This window comes from Narcine bancroftii, chromosome 3 (genome assembly GCF_036971445.1).
Source record: "Narcine bancroftii isolate sNarBan1 chromosome 3, sNarBan1.hap1, whole genome shotgun sequence".
NCBI lineage: Eukaryota > Metazoa > Chordata > Chondrichthyes > Torpediniformes > Narcinidae > Narcine > Narcine bancroftii.
In genome coordinates this window covers 144940626-144956051 of record NC_091471.1, presented here as the reverse complement: position 1 = coordinate 144956051, position 15426 = coordinate 144940626, and the positions used below count along the sequence as shown (strand labels likewise).

Genomic DNA, 15426 nt, shown 5'->3' with positions numbered 1-15426 from the left:
CATCCATGTGCCTGTGTAAGAGTCTCTTAAATGTCACTAACGTTTCAGCCCTGGCAAGGCATTCCAGGCACCCACAACTCTCTATGTTTTAAAAAAACTTACCCTGGATGTCTCCCTTAAACATCCCCTCCTTCACTTTGTACATATGTCCTCTGGTGTATAGACCTCGAGTAAGTCTCCTCTGATCATTCTGTGCTTCAAAGTGAAAAGTGTCAACTCTGCTAATCTTGCCTCAAAACATTTTCCAATTCAGGCATCATCCTGATACATACATCTCCTTTGCACCATCTCCATAGCTTCTACGTCCTTCCTATAATGAAGTGACCAGAACTGGTTGACACAGTTCAGATAGCGGTCTGCACAACGCTTTTACAGTACCAATGATCAGGACCAGGGTTCGAATCCCATGCTGTCTCTAAGGAGTTTGTATGTTCTCCCCATGTCTGCAAGGGTTTCCCCTGGGGACTCTGGTTTCCTCCCACTGTTTGTTGGGGGTGTAGGTTAATTGGGTGTAAATTGGGCAGCACAGACCCATGGGCTAAAATGGCCTTTTACTGTATGGTAGTCTTAAAAAAATCTGATCATAATACTTAACTGTGGTCTCACCAGAATTACAACATGATCTCTTGACTCTTGAACTCAATCCCCCTATTAATGAAGCCCAACATCCAATAGGCCTCAACTATCCTATCAATCTGCAAAGCGATCTTAAGAGATGCATGGATTTGGAGCCCAAGGCCCCTCTGTTCATCCATACGGTTAACAAAATTATGATAAAATATATCTTAAAAGGGTAAGATTGTGAGGTTTATTTGTTAGGTCACATTTCCCAAACAAGCATCTCATTTGCCATACAAGAACTATGCAAGGGTAGACTTTGTGTCCATAGATGGCTTTGCAGATACAATGGAAGTGCTTGTGACAGTTTCACAAGTAGGTGTTAATAGACCAGTATGTTTGAACAGTATCCAGGCTCAAGAACTGAGACATTTTTTGCTGCTATTTTGGTTGACATTTGTTGTCCTTAAGAGGGCCATGTGGTTTTGCAAACAGAGAGAAAACATCCATTGTTTGTTAAGGTATTCTGCAGCAGTTTGTGGTGAAGGCTGCAAGTTGGCAGACCTGCTACACGAGCCCATATCAAGATGGTTTTTGAGTTCTGAGTTCAGCCTATTCTAAATCTCTGTAGTCAGTTGCAGAGGTTGTGACTGGTTATTGTGTCTCTCCTGGAATAGGGAAAAAAAGAACTCCTTGTGGTAACCCAGATATCTTTTGGAAAAACCCAAGAGGGGGAAGTTTCTTTGGTAAGACACTTCAGTTGCTGATTGAAAGAGATCAGTTTGTGTGTGCAATGAACATCTCTCTGAAACCAACAAAGACCTTCCTGAGCAGTAGCAACTTAAGTTAAAGCACCAGAGCCTGGTGAATATAATATCTGTTCAATTCTGTGCACAGTATGGAAGATTGCTTGATACCAATGAAGTTGGAGAAGTGAAAAGCAAATGATTGGACAGCAACAAAGAACTTACCTGAACACATAAATATTACATACACGTCCACTTAGAATTAGAAGTGGTTAAGTTAATTATAATGAGTTAAGTATTGATCTAATGACTAAAGAAAGCTCTTGGTGCCTGCCATATTGACCATCGCCAGTGGGCTGATATCGCCTCAAACCGTGCATCTTGGCGCCTCACAGTTCGGCGGACAGCAACCTCCTTTGAAGAAGACCGCAGAGCCCACCTCACTGTCAAAAGACAAAGGAGGAAAAACCCAACACCCAACCCCAACCAACCAATTTTCCCTTGCAACCGCTGCAACTGTGTCTGCCTGACCCGCATCGGACTTGTCAGCCACAAACGAGCCTGCAGCTGACGTGGACATTACCCCTCCATAAATCTTCGTCCGCGAAGCCAAGCCAAAGAAAAAAAAAAGTATTATGTATTAAGAAAATAAAACCAGTTTTGTTTAAGTAGCCGGTGTCTTGGTGAAATTCTGTTGCTGCTTGTTTTGGAGACCTTTGGGCTCGTAACAATACTCTTAACTAACCGATCATTAACCTTGTACTCAACCTTCTGGTTTGTCCTTCCAAAATGCATCTCACCTCACACTTAACCGGATCAAACTCCATCTGCCACTTTTCTGCCCAACTCTGCATCCTATCTATAATCTTTTGTAACCTACGACCACCTTCAGCACCATCCACAGACCCTCCAACCTTCATATCATCAACAAACTTACCTATGCTTCTTCATCTAGATCAGGGGTGTCCAAAGTGGTCGAAATTGACCCCGAGGTGGGGACAATCCAAAGGGTCAATTTGATAGGGGATTGGATAAACGGCTGTGGTCTATTGAACTTTTGTGGTCGTAAACAGGGGAGTGTCTACATAAAATAGCACCTATGGTGGGGGTGGCCAACCTCCCATGAGAGCTGGCCTTGGTGGTTGCCATGTTGTATTTGGCTTCGGTCTCTTAATAGATAGTGAAGGACTGAAAGAGCAGAGAAGGAGGAGGTGTGTGTGTCCAATGCTGCTGCCACCCACAACCCCCCCCACCCCAAAACCAGCGCCACCACCACCCCAAGGATTCCATCCCTTGGGGCTCCGTGAGGGATCATTATGGGGTAGATGGTCTAAAAAGTTCAGAGACCCCTGATCTCGGTCATTTATAAAAATCACAAAGAGCAGTGATCCCAGAACAGAACACCACTAATCATTGACCTGCAGGCAGAATATTTTCCTTCCACTACTACTGCTCTCTGCTTTCGACATGCAAGCTGATTTCTTTTATCCACACAGCCAAGGTTCCAATAATCCCATGCCTCATGACTTTCTGAATGAGTTTCTCATTGGGGACCTTGTCAAATGGCTTACTAAAATCCATATGGACCACATCTACCACCTCATCAATTTCCTTCATTACCTCCTCAAAAAACTCAGTTAGGTGCTTGAAGCGTGATGATTATCCTTGAGTAGACTGTACAATTCTGAAGCCAAGTATTCATTTCAGACCTCCCAACCTCCGCCACCGGGTACATGTTGCCTCCTTTATCTTTTAGCAGCCTTACTCTCTTTAATCATATATGATAAAGCTTTCTCATGCCCCCTTTAAGTTCTCAAAAGTCCTTTCTTAAGCTCCTTTCTGGCCACCATATACTTCTCATGAGCCCTTACTATTTCCTGTATCTAATGTATGCTTCCTTCTTTTTCTTGATGAGCTGCCTCACCCATTTTATCAACCACAGTTCCCTCTTCCTACCATCTTTTCCCTGTCCCAGTGGGACAAACCGACCTTGAACCCAGCAAAAGTGGTCCCTAAACCCTCCACATTAGTTTTGTGCTTTCACCTTTGAACATCTATTTGCCATTTACTTTCGCGAGTTCCTGGCTCATCCCTTCCCCAATTAAACACTTTCCCATTTTGTCTGCCTTTATCCTTATCCATAGATATGCTAAAGCTCAGGGGGTTATGGTCACTCACCAAAATGCTCCCCCACCAAGAGGTCCGCCACTTAACCAAGTTAATTACCCAGAATTAGATCCAGTGTGGCCTCTCCTCTTGTCGGCTGGTGCACATACTGTGTCAGGACTATTTCGTGGATGCCCCCGAAAAATTCAGCCCCATCTATCCCTCCCTGTCAGGAAGTGCCAGTCAATATTAGGGAGGTTTAAGTCTCCCATAACAACAACCCTGTAACTCCTGCACCATTCTAAGATCTGCCTGCTTATCTGCTTCTCGGTGTCTCAAGGGCTATTTGGGGACCTATAAACTACATCCTGTAGAGTGATTGTTCCCTTCCTATTTCTGGTTTCCAGCCATACTGACTCAGTAGACACTCCCTCTGCAGCGTCCTCCCTTCTATAGCCATGATACTATCGCTGATTAGTAATGCTAATCCACCTCCCTTACCTTCTATCCTATTCTTTTTAAAACACCTAAACACTTTCAAATTGCAGCACCCGGGTAGCCTTCCTGGAACCTTGGTGCAATTACTTGGTTATGAATGCAGGAAATCACCAACCCGGTGACTTAAGGGTGATCATGCCCCCGCGATGAGATGGTGAGTGACGCGTCATGCACTCATGGGAACTATCAGGTGTCAATCTCCCCCCCTCCCCAAACCCGCCATCATTACCCCCTCCCCAATCAGTTGCCATCCCTCCCGTCAGTCACCCACTCTTTCAGCGCCAGAGTGATGCAGGGGATTATGGGTAAGGAAGACAGCAATTGCTCCCGCACTCCCACATTGAGCTATTGCCGCAAATTGGTGCAGCATTCACAGCAGTGGCACCTCAGCCAGGGGTTTCCCTGTGATGCAAGCGCTGATGTCACCAGAGTGACCAGGTCAGCCATTTCCCCTTTCAAACTGCCTGACCGAGACGCCCAGGTAAGTTTTACTGGGTTCTCTGAGGTAGATCAGGGACCCGGTTAGACCCTTTCAAATCGCCATGTAATTTGGCCTTGCAAATTGCCCAGTTAACCCCAGTTTGAAAAGGCTAACTGGTACCTGCATCAGCCAATCTTGCCCTTCCTCCAGCCATCTCTGTAACAGTCACATCATAGTAGTTCCACGTCCTGATCCATCTCTAAGTTCATTTCCTTTATTCCTAATACTCCTAACGATGAAATAGACACACGTCAAACTGTCTAACTGACAAAATTTATGTTTCCTTCCCTGCAAGTTCTTCCCCATAAACTCAGAACACATTGCATCATGCTTTTGACCTTCTGCCCGATTCTCTGCACTCACATTCTGGTTCCCATCCCCCTGCCAAACTAGTTCAAACCCTCTCCAATAGCTGTAGCAAAAGCTGCCTGCCAGGAAATTGGTCCATTTACAGTTCAGATGCAGCCCGTCGTTTTTGTACAGGTCAGTCCTTCCCCAGAAGAGATCCCAATGATCCACAAATCTGAACCCCTGCCCCAACTCTTCAACCACACAGTCATCTTCCCATTCCTACCTTCACTGGCACTTGGCACAGGCAGCAATCATGAGATGACCACCCTTGAAGTCCTGCTTTTGAACTTCTTTCCTAACTTACTGTATTCCCTCTTCAGGACCTCATCCTTTCTGTCTATATCATTGTTCCCCACATGGACCATGACATCTGGCTGCTCACCCTCACCCTCCAGAATGCTGTGAACTTGATCAGAGACATCCCTGACTCAGGCATCTGGGAGACTTGATCTCGTTTTCAGAACCTCCTATCTGTTCGCCTAACCAACAAATCCCCAATCAACATAGCTCTCCTCTTCTCTCCTCCTCCCTTCTGAGCCGAGGGGCCAAATTCTGTTACAACTTGTCCCTGGTAGATCACTCCTCCCGAAATGTATCCAAAATCGTATACTTATTGTTGAGGGGAATGGCCTCTGCACTGTCTGCCTCTTCCCCATACCTTTCCCAACTGTCACCCAGCTACCTGCCTCCTGACTTTTGGGGGTGACTGTCTCGCTGAAGCTTCTGCCCATCACTGCCTCTGCCTCATGAATGATCCAGAGTTCATCCAGCTCGAGGTCCAGTTCCCTAACTCAGTTTTCAAGAACCTCTCAGATCAACTCCACAACATCCATAAGCAGAATAGTGTTGGTACTAATGATATAGATAGAAAAAGGGATGAGGTACTGAAGAGGGAATATAGGGAATTAGGAAGGAAACTAAAAAGGACGTCTCGGGCAGCAATCTGTGGATTACCGTTTGTGTCACACGCCAATGAGGGTAAGAATAGGAAGCTGTGGCAGATAAATACATGGCTGAAGAGTTGGTGCAGGGGGCAGGAGTTCAGATTTGTGGATTATTGGGATCTTTTCCGGGGAAGCTATGTACTATACAAAAAGGACAGCTTGCTCCTGAATGAGAAGGAGACTAATATCCCGGAGTGTAGGTTGGGGAGGGTTTATACTTGTTTGCCAAGGAGGTGGGAACCAGAATGATAGGGCAGAAAATACACAAGAGGTAGCAAGATTGGCCAACACAGTTGGTGTAGCAGTTAGCACAACATCTTTACAGTGCCAGGACTCGAATCTTGCGCTGTATGGAGTTTGTATGTACTCATGTCTACATGGGTTTTCCTCAGGGGCTCCAGTTTTCTCCCACTGTTTGAAATGTACCGGGGGTGTAGGTTAATTGGGCAGCATGAACTTGTGGGCCGAAATGGCCTGTAACTATGTGGTACGTCTAAAAAAAATTCTGAGGAGGGATGGACAGTCAATAGGGCAAAATTGATAAGATTAGGATTTAACAGGGCTTCTTTGGAAACCAAATTGAAAAGGTTGATAAATACAGCATGGAATCTATTTAAATGCCTGCAGTAGAAGAAATAAGATTGACGATCTAGTAGCACATCTGGAAGTTGGTAGGAATGACATTGTGGCCAACACAACATTGTGGCTATTACTGAGTTGTGGCTGAAAGAAGGCCACAGCTGGGAACTAAATATGTGTGGATACACAGTGTATTGGGACCTGGGGGTGGGGGTCAACATACCATCTAGGATTCTTGATTTTGTTCATAGAGCCTCCTGTCTGTGGATTTAGTATCCCCAAATACAACTTGCTTTCCTCTTCTCCCCCCTCCTCTTCTGAGCTGAAGGGACAGACAGTGCCAGAGACCTGACCACTATGACTTATAGTGTGCAACAACTCCCAACACAAAGCAGGGGCCTTGCTTTTCCCAGCTTGTTTTCTTCTAATCCTGCCCAATGACATCAGCTGGTGTTTTTTTGAAGATTTTAGAATAAAAAATACTACTGCAGATGAAGAAATGAGGTGCTGTGATTTGTCTCACTTGTAAACATACACAAAATGTTCTGAAATTTTCACACCCAAAGGAATTATCACCTTCAAGACTACTTGAAAACCAAGTCCCTTACAGTTATTCATCACCGTCAAGCATGAAAAGCTGCCGACTCACACTGGCCAAGTCAACAACTTCGTTCATGGAGGGAGTGCAGAGGCGATTCACCAGGCTGATACCTGGAATGGCAGGAATGACTTATGAGGAAAGATTGCGCAAATTGGGATTGTACTCGCTGGAGTTTAGAAGATTGAGAGGGGATCTCATAGAGACCTATAAAATTCTGGCAGGACTGGACAGAATGGATGCAGATGGGATGTTTTCAATGATGGGAAAATCCAGAACCCGGGGCCATGGTTTGAGGATAATAGCAAACCATTTAGGACCGAGATGAGGAGGAATTTCTTTACCCAGAGGGTGGTGAATCTGTGGAATTCATTGCCACAGAGGGCAGTAGAGGCAGGTTCATTAAATCTATTTAAGAGGGAATTAGATCTATTTCTTCAGTATAAGGGTATTAAAGGTTACAGAGAGAAGGCGGGGACGGGGTACTGAACTTTAAGATCAGCCATGATCTCGTTGAATGGCGGAGCAGGCTCGAAGGGTTGAATGACCTACTCCTGCTCCTATCTTCTATGTTTCTATGTTTCATTACAAAGAGGAAAAATTTGAAGTCATTTAAATTATGTATTTAATTCTGTTGTTTTCTAGTGATTTTAAGTTTTGTTTTTAATTTTGAATTTAAAATGCTTGGGCGTTTAATTTTTTAAAAGTTTACTAATGTACACAATTTCATGATATTTGACAGTTCCAAAACCAGGTTGTGGAACTTACAACTGGTACACCCTGTACTGCTCAAGGCTTTGTTGATCAGTTTAGAGCTGGCTTCAGGAATTCAGTTATGGTAGGTGTTTTCATGCTGGGCCTCTGCTTCGAGGCTGGCTTACAAAGGTGAATAAACATTTTAAATTTAGCGGAACTAAAAGGCTGCTCCAGCACAGATTTCATGCAGTCATTGACCGGAGCCGCTTTAGACGGGGCAACTGCTGCCATGGCCCCGCCTGTCATAAATACGTGGCAGAGCCATGGCTGACTTCCCTACCCATAATCCCCCACACAGCTGGAACCACTCAGTGTTTCCCAGAACAGTTCCAGCTGCGTGGGAGATTATGGGCAGAGAAGATGGACATTGCTCTGCTGTGTTTTGAGCTGACAAGTGACCCTGAAGGCCAAGGTGGCCCGGTGAGGTGTTGCAGCAGCCAACGGGGTTGTCACAGCCCAAACCAGCCACCCTCTGCCATGACGGCCCCCACCAGCCGTCCCCAGCCCTGACTGCCTCTCTGCCATGACAACTCCTGATGGCCTCCCCAACCTGACGGTCCCTACCAGACTCCTCCCTCGCCCTGACAGCCCCCACTGGCACCTGAGGGGGTCATGGAGGGATAGGGATGACTGAATTGGGGTGCGGGCTGACGACATCACTGTGACATCATCAGCCCGCCCTTAGCCAGCCACGCAGCGACATTACATTCATGCAGGGTGGCGGAGCGCTCTTCTCTGCCAATGACCTTTCCCGCAAGAGGGATTGCAGTCAGCACCTTGGAGTCAGCCATGGTAAGTCTTTCAACGCAAGGGCAGAGAATCTGTACCTTTACACTTGGGCTTTTTGATGTATGAAAGGGCCTTGTGGTTACAATCAAGTCACAACAGATTTATCTGGTAGTCAAGTAGAAAGCAAGGGCAGCTTATCAAGCTCAAGAAATTCTGGACCAGGATACATTTTTAAGTAAAGCTTCAGAAATGTGTCCATTTTTTTTTCAGAATTACTTCAGAGTCCAAAAAATTATAGAAAAATTCTCGATCAGTGCAACTGAATGAATGCATTGATGATAACTTAGAAATGTTTGGTAAGCACAGCCAAATTCCATTGGAGGTATAGATTTTATCAAAGATTCAAGTCCAAATAATTTAGAAATGCTGATTTTTAAATGAATTTATTCAGATATCAAGGGCTGAATATAATCATGTTACAGTATTGTGACATCTGTATTTCTATGATTTTTTCATTTCAAGTATTAATTTACAGTGAAATATTTTAGTTGGAAAAGATCAAGGCAAAGCAATGGGAATGATACATGCAGAATGAGTGGTTTACTTCAGAAATGCATTTGAAAATAAATCACCAAATGCAACATGATGAAATTTGGCAAGTTAAACCAGGGCAGGACTTAGATGGTAAATGGCAACATTCTGCAGTGGATATAGAACTGAGAAATCTGGGAGTACAGGTACACAATTTCCAGTGGTATACAGGTGGTGAAGGAGTTATTTGCCACACATGCCTTCAGTGGTCAGGGCATCGAGTACAAGAGATGGAACATCATGTTATAGCCATAAAAGATGTTGGTAAGCCTATACATGGGAGTATTATATACAGCTCTGATTTTCTTGCTACAGGAAGGATGCTATTAAGCTGGAAAGGTTACAGAAAATACTCAGCAGGTTTTTATTGGAGGGCTCAAGTTGTAAGGAGATATTTGGCTAAGCTGAGGCATTTTTTGTTCTTGACAGCACAGGAGCCTGATAGGTGGCCTTACTTACAGAAGTATATAAAATCTTGAGGGCAGAGATAAAGTGTTTGGTCACAGTTTTTTACTCAGTTAGGGGAATCTAGAGGGTGTAAATTTAAGATGAAAGGAAAAGATTTAAAAAAGGACAAGGTCCTCTGTGTTTTTAAAGGTTCGACAGAGGATAGGTAGAATGAACATCCTGAGGATGTGGTAGAGATAAACACAATTGCAACATTTAAAAGACATTTAGACAAGAGCACGGATAGGAAAAGTTTAGAGGGAGATGGACCACAAGCTGGCAAATGGAATGAGCTACGAAACGGAACTTGCTCAACATAGAAAGAGTTGGACTTAAAAGCCCATTTCCACATTGTACAACTGTAAAATACTGCTTTAGTACCACATGTCATGCATTTTTCTTCACCATTTTAAAGACTCACCTTTCCCCAAACATCAGAGTTTTAATTATGGACAGACATTATATTTACAAGAAAAAAAGCATAAAACTTCACTTCATGATACAGACACTTGTAACCCCAATAGAGCCTTCACAATACACAGTTGGGAAATCAGTATTGAAACCTACTCTGGAAAAAAGATTTTTTACAGATTATATGAAAACAAATAAGGGAGAACAGAAGATCATCGTCAACAATATTTATAATAAAATAATCATGAAACAGCATCATAATGAGCTGTTTCATGATAGGTAATATGCATCGTTATAATAGAAGAATTTGGAGGGGCACAATACAGCCAAATTTAACTATAATTAAACATCAGCATGGATCCAACATCTTTGCCATCAGATTTGGTGTCAACAGTTGAAAAGCATCCCTTTCCTACTTACACAGTTCAAACCATTGTAAACGTTCCCAAAATAGATGGCAAAGAACTTTCTCTCAGGATGAAAACAAAATCTCGCTAATGGAGTAAACAAAAAAAACCAAAAGTGATAAGTTTAAAACTGATGGTCTCGTGTTTTACCTGCCATCAAAAAAATAGAACTTCCAGGACCATTCTTCTCACCATGTATAAAATGCCCTTCAAATCTGTCACTAGAGGAATAGGTAACTTTACAGAACCCATGTGGCTGGTTATCTTCATCCAGGGGACCTACAATAGGAACATTTTAAACTTACTGAACCTCTACAAAAGTCAAGTTCATCCTTTTAAATCCATCATTGCATTTGACTCAATAACTAAACATCAAGAGTAATATTCATTGTGAGAAAGACACTCATTTTGGTTATGAAAGGCGCGGTCTATTTCTCACCCGGTTGGAAGGAGGGAGGAGATTTTTCTGAGTGGATTATTTATCACGGGTGAAAACAGCAGCTGCGTGTTCAATGCTACAGCGGGGGCAGATTTCATCTCCCCCCTCCCCCCCCCTTTGTTGCAAGTCCCACGGCAGCATTTCAATGGGATGAGGACGAGGGGGGGATGGGGACGAGGGGGGATGGGGACGAGGGGGGATGGGGACGAGGGGGGGATGGGGACGAGGGGGGGATGGGGACGAGGGGGGGATGGGGACGAGGGGGGGATGGGGACGAGGGGGGGATGGGGACGAGGGGGGGATGGGGACGAGGGGGGATGGGGACGAGGGGGGATGGGGACGAGGGGGGGATGGGGACGAGGGGGGATGGGGACGAGGGGTGGTGGGGACGAGAGGGGGTGGGGACGAGGGGGGGTGGGGACGAGGGGGGTGGGGACGAGGGGGGGTGGGGACGAGGGGGGGTGGGGACGAGGGGGGGTGGGGACGAGGGGGGAATGGGGACGAGGGGGGAATGGGGACGAGGGGGGAATGGGGACGAGGGGGGAATGGGGACGAGGGGGGAATGGGGACGAGGGGGGAATGGGGACGAGGGGGGAATGGGGACGAGGGGGGAATGGGGACGAGGGGGGGAATGGGGACGAGGGGGGGAATGGGGACGAGGGGGGGAATGGGGACGAGGGGGGGAATGGGGACGAGGGGGGGAATGGGGACGAGGGGGGGAATGGGGACGAGGGGGGGAATGGGGACGAGGGGGGGAATGGGGACGAGGGGGGGAATGGGGACGAGGGGGGGGAATGGGGACGAGGGGGGAATGGGGACGAGGGGGGAATGGGGACGAGGGGGGAATGGGGACGAGGGGGGAATGGGGACGAGGGGGGGAATGGGGACGAGGGGGGAATGGGGACGAGGGGGGAATGGGGACGAGGGGGGAATGGGGACGAGGGGGGAATGGGGACGAGGGGGGAATGGGGACGAGGGGGGAATGGGGACGAGGGGGGAATGGGGACGAGGGGGGGAATGGGGACGAGGGGGGGAATGGGGACGAGGGGGGGAATGGGGACGAGGGGGGGAATGGGGACGAGGGGGGGAATGGGGACGAGGGGGGGAATGGGGACGAGGGGGGGAATGGGGACGAGGGGGGGAATGGGGACGAGGGGGGGGAATGGGGACGAGGGGGGGGAATGGGGACGAGGGGGGAATGGGGACGAGGGGGGAATGGGGACGAGGGGGGAATGGGGACGAGGGGGGGAATGGGGACGAGGGGGGGAATGGGGACGAGGGGGGGAATGGGGACGAGGGGGGAATGGGGACGAGGGGGGGAATGGGGACGAGGGGGGAATGGGGACGAGGGGGGAATGGGGACGAGGGGGGGAATGGGGACGAGGGGGGAATGGGACGAGGGGGGAATGGGGACGAGGGGGGAATGGGGACGAGGGGGGGAATGGGGACGAGGGGGGGAATGGGGACGAGGGGGGAATGGGGACGAGGGGGGAATGGGGACGAGGGGGGGAATGGGGACGAGGGGGGAATGGGGACGAGGGGGGAATGGGGACGAGGGGGGAATGGGACGAGGGGGGAATGGGGACGAGGGGGGAATGGGGACGAGGGGGGAATGGGGACGAGGGGGGAATGGGGACGAGGGGGGAATGGGGACGAGGGGGAATGGGGACGAGGGGGGAATGGGGACGAGGGGGGGAATGGGGACGAGGGGGGGAATGGGGACGAGGGGGGGAATGGGGACGAGGGGGGGAATGGGGACGAGGGGGGGAATGGGGACGAGGGGGGGAATGGGGACGAGGGGGGGAATGGGGACGAGGGGGGGAATGGGGACGAGGGGGGGAATGGGGACGAGGGGGGGAATGGGGACGAGGGGGGGAATGGGGACGAGGGGGGGAATGGGGACGAGGGGGGAATGGGGACGAGGGGGGGAATGGGGAAGAGGGGGGGAATGGGGACGAGGGGGGGAATGGGGACGAGGGGGGGAATGGGGACGAGGGGGGGAATGGGGACGAGGGGGGGAATGGGGACGAGGGGGGGAATGGGGACGAGGGGGGGAATGGGGACGAGGGGGGGAATGGGGACGAGGGGGGGAATGGGGACGAGGGGGGGAATGGGGACGAGGGGGGGAATGGGGACGAGGGGGGGAATGGGGACGAGGGGGGGAATGGGGACGAGGGGGGGAATGGGGACGAGGGGGGGAATGGGGACGAGGGGGGAAATGGGGACGAGGGGGGGAATGGGGACGAGGGGGGGAATGGGGACGAGGGGGGGAATGGGGACGAGGGGGGGAATGGGGACGAGGGGGGGAATGGGGACGAGGGGGGGAATGGGGACGAGGGGGGGAATGGGGACGAGGGGGGGAATGGGGACGAGGGGGGGAATGGGGACGAGGGGGGGAATGGGGACGAGGGGGGGAATGGGGACGAGGGGGGAATGGGGACGAGGGGGGGAATGGGGACGAGGGGGGGAATGGGGACGAGGGGGGGAATGGGGACGAGGGGGGGAATGGGGACGAGGGGGGGAATGGGGACGAGGGGGGGAATGGGGACGAGGGGGGGAATGGGGACGAGGGGGGGAATGGGGACGAGGGGGGGAATGGGGACGAGGGGGGGAATGGGGACGAGGGGGGGAATGGGGACGAGGGGGGGAATGGGGACGAGGGGGGGAATGGGGACGAGGGGGGGAATGGGGACGAGGGGAGGAATGGGGATGAGGGGGGAATGGGGATGAGGGGGGATGGGGATGGGGGGGATGGGGATGGGGGGGAAACGACGCTTGCATCTTCTCATAATCAATTCTTCCCCATTGTCAAGGGAAGGAATAGTGTGCCAAAATGTGGACAATCTCCTCTCTTCCCTCAAAAGGCCATCTAATTAGGAAAAAAAATAAATGACATTGTTGAAGACGCCGAAGTTTCTCTGCTCTCGCTTCGCTGGGACAATGAACGTGCAACACATTCCCGAGCACAACACTGGGGCCTTCATGTTGGATCACAGGTTACATAACTCTCATAACAGCCCTACTTTCCTTAAATAAGGGATCGCGCCTCCAAACAATCCTCGGGGTTTCTGATGCGGATGTTTTTTTTTCGGGGATGTCCCAGCATGGGCGTCAAATTCCACGTCCTCCCTTTCATCCATTTAAATAAACTCGCCGATTAAGGAAACTTTGCAACATTTTGCAGAAAAGTACAAACGCATTCATTGACCGAGTGGGCATAGCATTTATTTTTTCTCTCTCTCTCCCTCTCGCTAAAACGCGTTTGCGATTTTAAAAAAGATAAACGGCCAAAATTGAAGTTGCTTTTCTTTCTCCCGGCGCGATGTTGCGCCTCTGCACCGCACTGCCCCTCCCTTCCGCACGGGAGGGTTCAGCGCACGGCCGGGCCGCTGCCTTGCCTTCTCTCCCTCCCACACCATTACATCCACGAAGGGTGCACGCTGGCAGCTCACCTTCCACCGTCTCTTCCACGTTATCGTCGTCACTGTCCATTGCAGTGAGTGGAGCTGCCGGCGGCTCGGCCACGAACACTGCTCCCCGGGTGTGAGCTGCCCTCTAACTCTGCCCTGCGATTCTGCGAGTCCTCACTGGCGCTGCTGCCGAAACAAAAATCAGCCGCTGACATCATCCCCTTGCTACTCCTTTGATTGACAGCCGCTGACATCATCCCCCCGCTACTCCTTTGATTGACAGCCGCTGACATCATCCCCCCGCTACTCCTTTGATTGACAGCCGCTCACATCATCCCCCGCTACTCCTTTGATTGACAGCCGCTGACATCATTCCCCCTGCTCCTTTGATTGACAGCCGCTCACATCATCCCCCGCCCCCCCCCGCGCTACTCCTTTGATTGACAGCCGCAGTCTTTCTTTTCTCTGACATCATCCGCGGCTCCATCTCTGACTGACAGCTGCAGCCTCCCCTCGGAAAACTGGGCAACAAATAAATCATCTGCCATTCCCAACCCGCTCACTCAAAGCCGGCGAATCGGGGTCAACACCTATTAATGAGAACATGGTAGCAGCATCTGCATCTTCTAGGACCATCACGCTGGTACAATGTTTTTGACACCCTGCGCTATCTTTTTAAACATGAGCCTCCCCATCAATTCCACCACCCCAGTCTGCGTCCTGCCACTGCGTCTGCTGCCCTTCACTAAACTGCAGATTATTCACACATACTGTGCAACAATCAGGAACAAAGTGGTCCCTAAAGATTCTTGTTTTTGGCAAAAGGATTCTTTATTTCAAAGTACAGTGTATTTGAATAGAAAATATGTTCAGGCAAACACACACAACTTTTTAATAAATCTTAAGTCAAATGCATTAGACTCTTCGGGTAATCTTTTTAATGAACATTTTACATAGATTACATAGAAACAGTATTTTTTGACTGATTAACCCCACACTCCTGATTCTCCAAGTAAACCTTCAACAACTGAACATAGCTGAGGGAGTGGTGGAGACATAGAGACACACGCGCACACACACGCACGCTCGCGCACGCGCACACACACAGTTTAGTTATATCTTAACAAGTACACAAGTTGCCATGGTGTAGGAGACTATGGATCCAAGGGAACTGGTATAAATGGGTACTTAATGGTTAGCACTATCGTGTGTGAATTTAGGACTATCAATTCTTCAAGTAAGCTTTCAAAAACAGATCATGACTAAACAGGAAAACTGAAACCAAAGTCTCCACAAAAGTGGGCTGATCTCAGGGCCAAGATTGGCCATAATTTCTTTCAATGTTGAGGTCTTCTCCAAGCATGAACTGTACAGC

At 49.1% G+C, this 15426-nt stretch overlaps 1 protein-coding gene across 1 annotated transcript in view; it reads right to left on the bottom strand.

The window, feature by feature from the left end:
* Positions 1-14354, bottom strand: part of setd7 (SET domain containing 7, histone lysine methyltransferase) — a 40514-nt gene extending 26160 nt beyond the window's left edge. Inside the window, 3 exon segments of the mRNA XM_069925347.1 lie at positions 10353-10374; positions 10377-10481; positions 14094-14354. Of these exon segments, the coding sequence (XP_069781448.1) occupies positions 10353-10374; positions 10377-10481; positions 14094-14133 (167 nt within the window). The 5' untranslated portion in view covers positions 14134-14354.
* Between the last annotated feature and the right edge of the window lie 1072 nt (positions 14355-15426).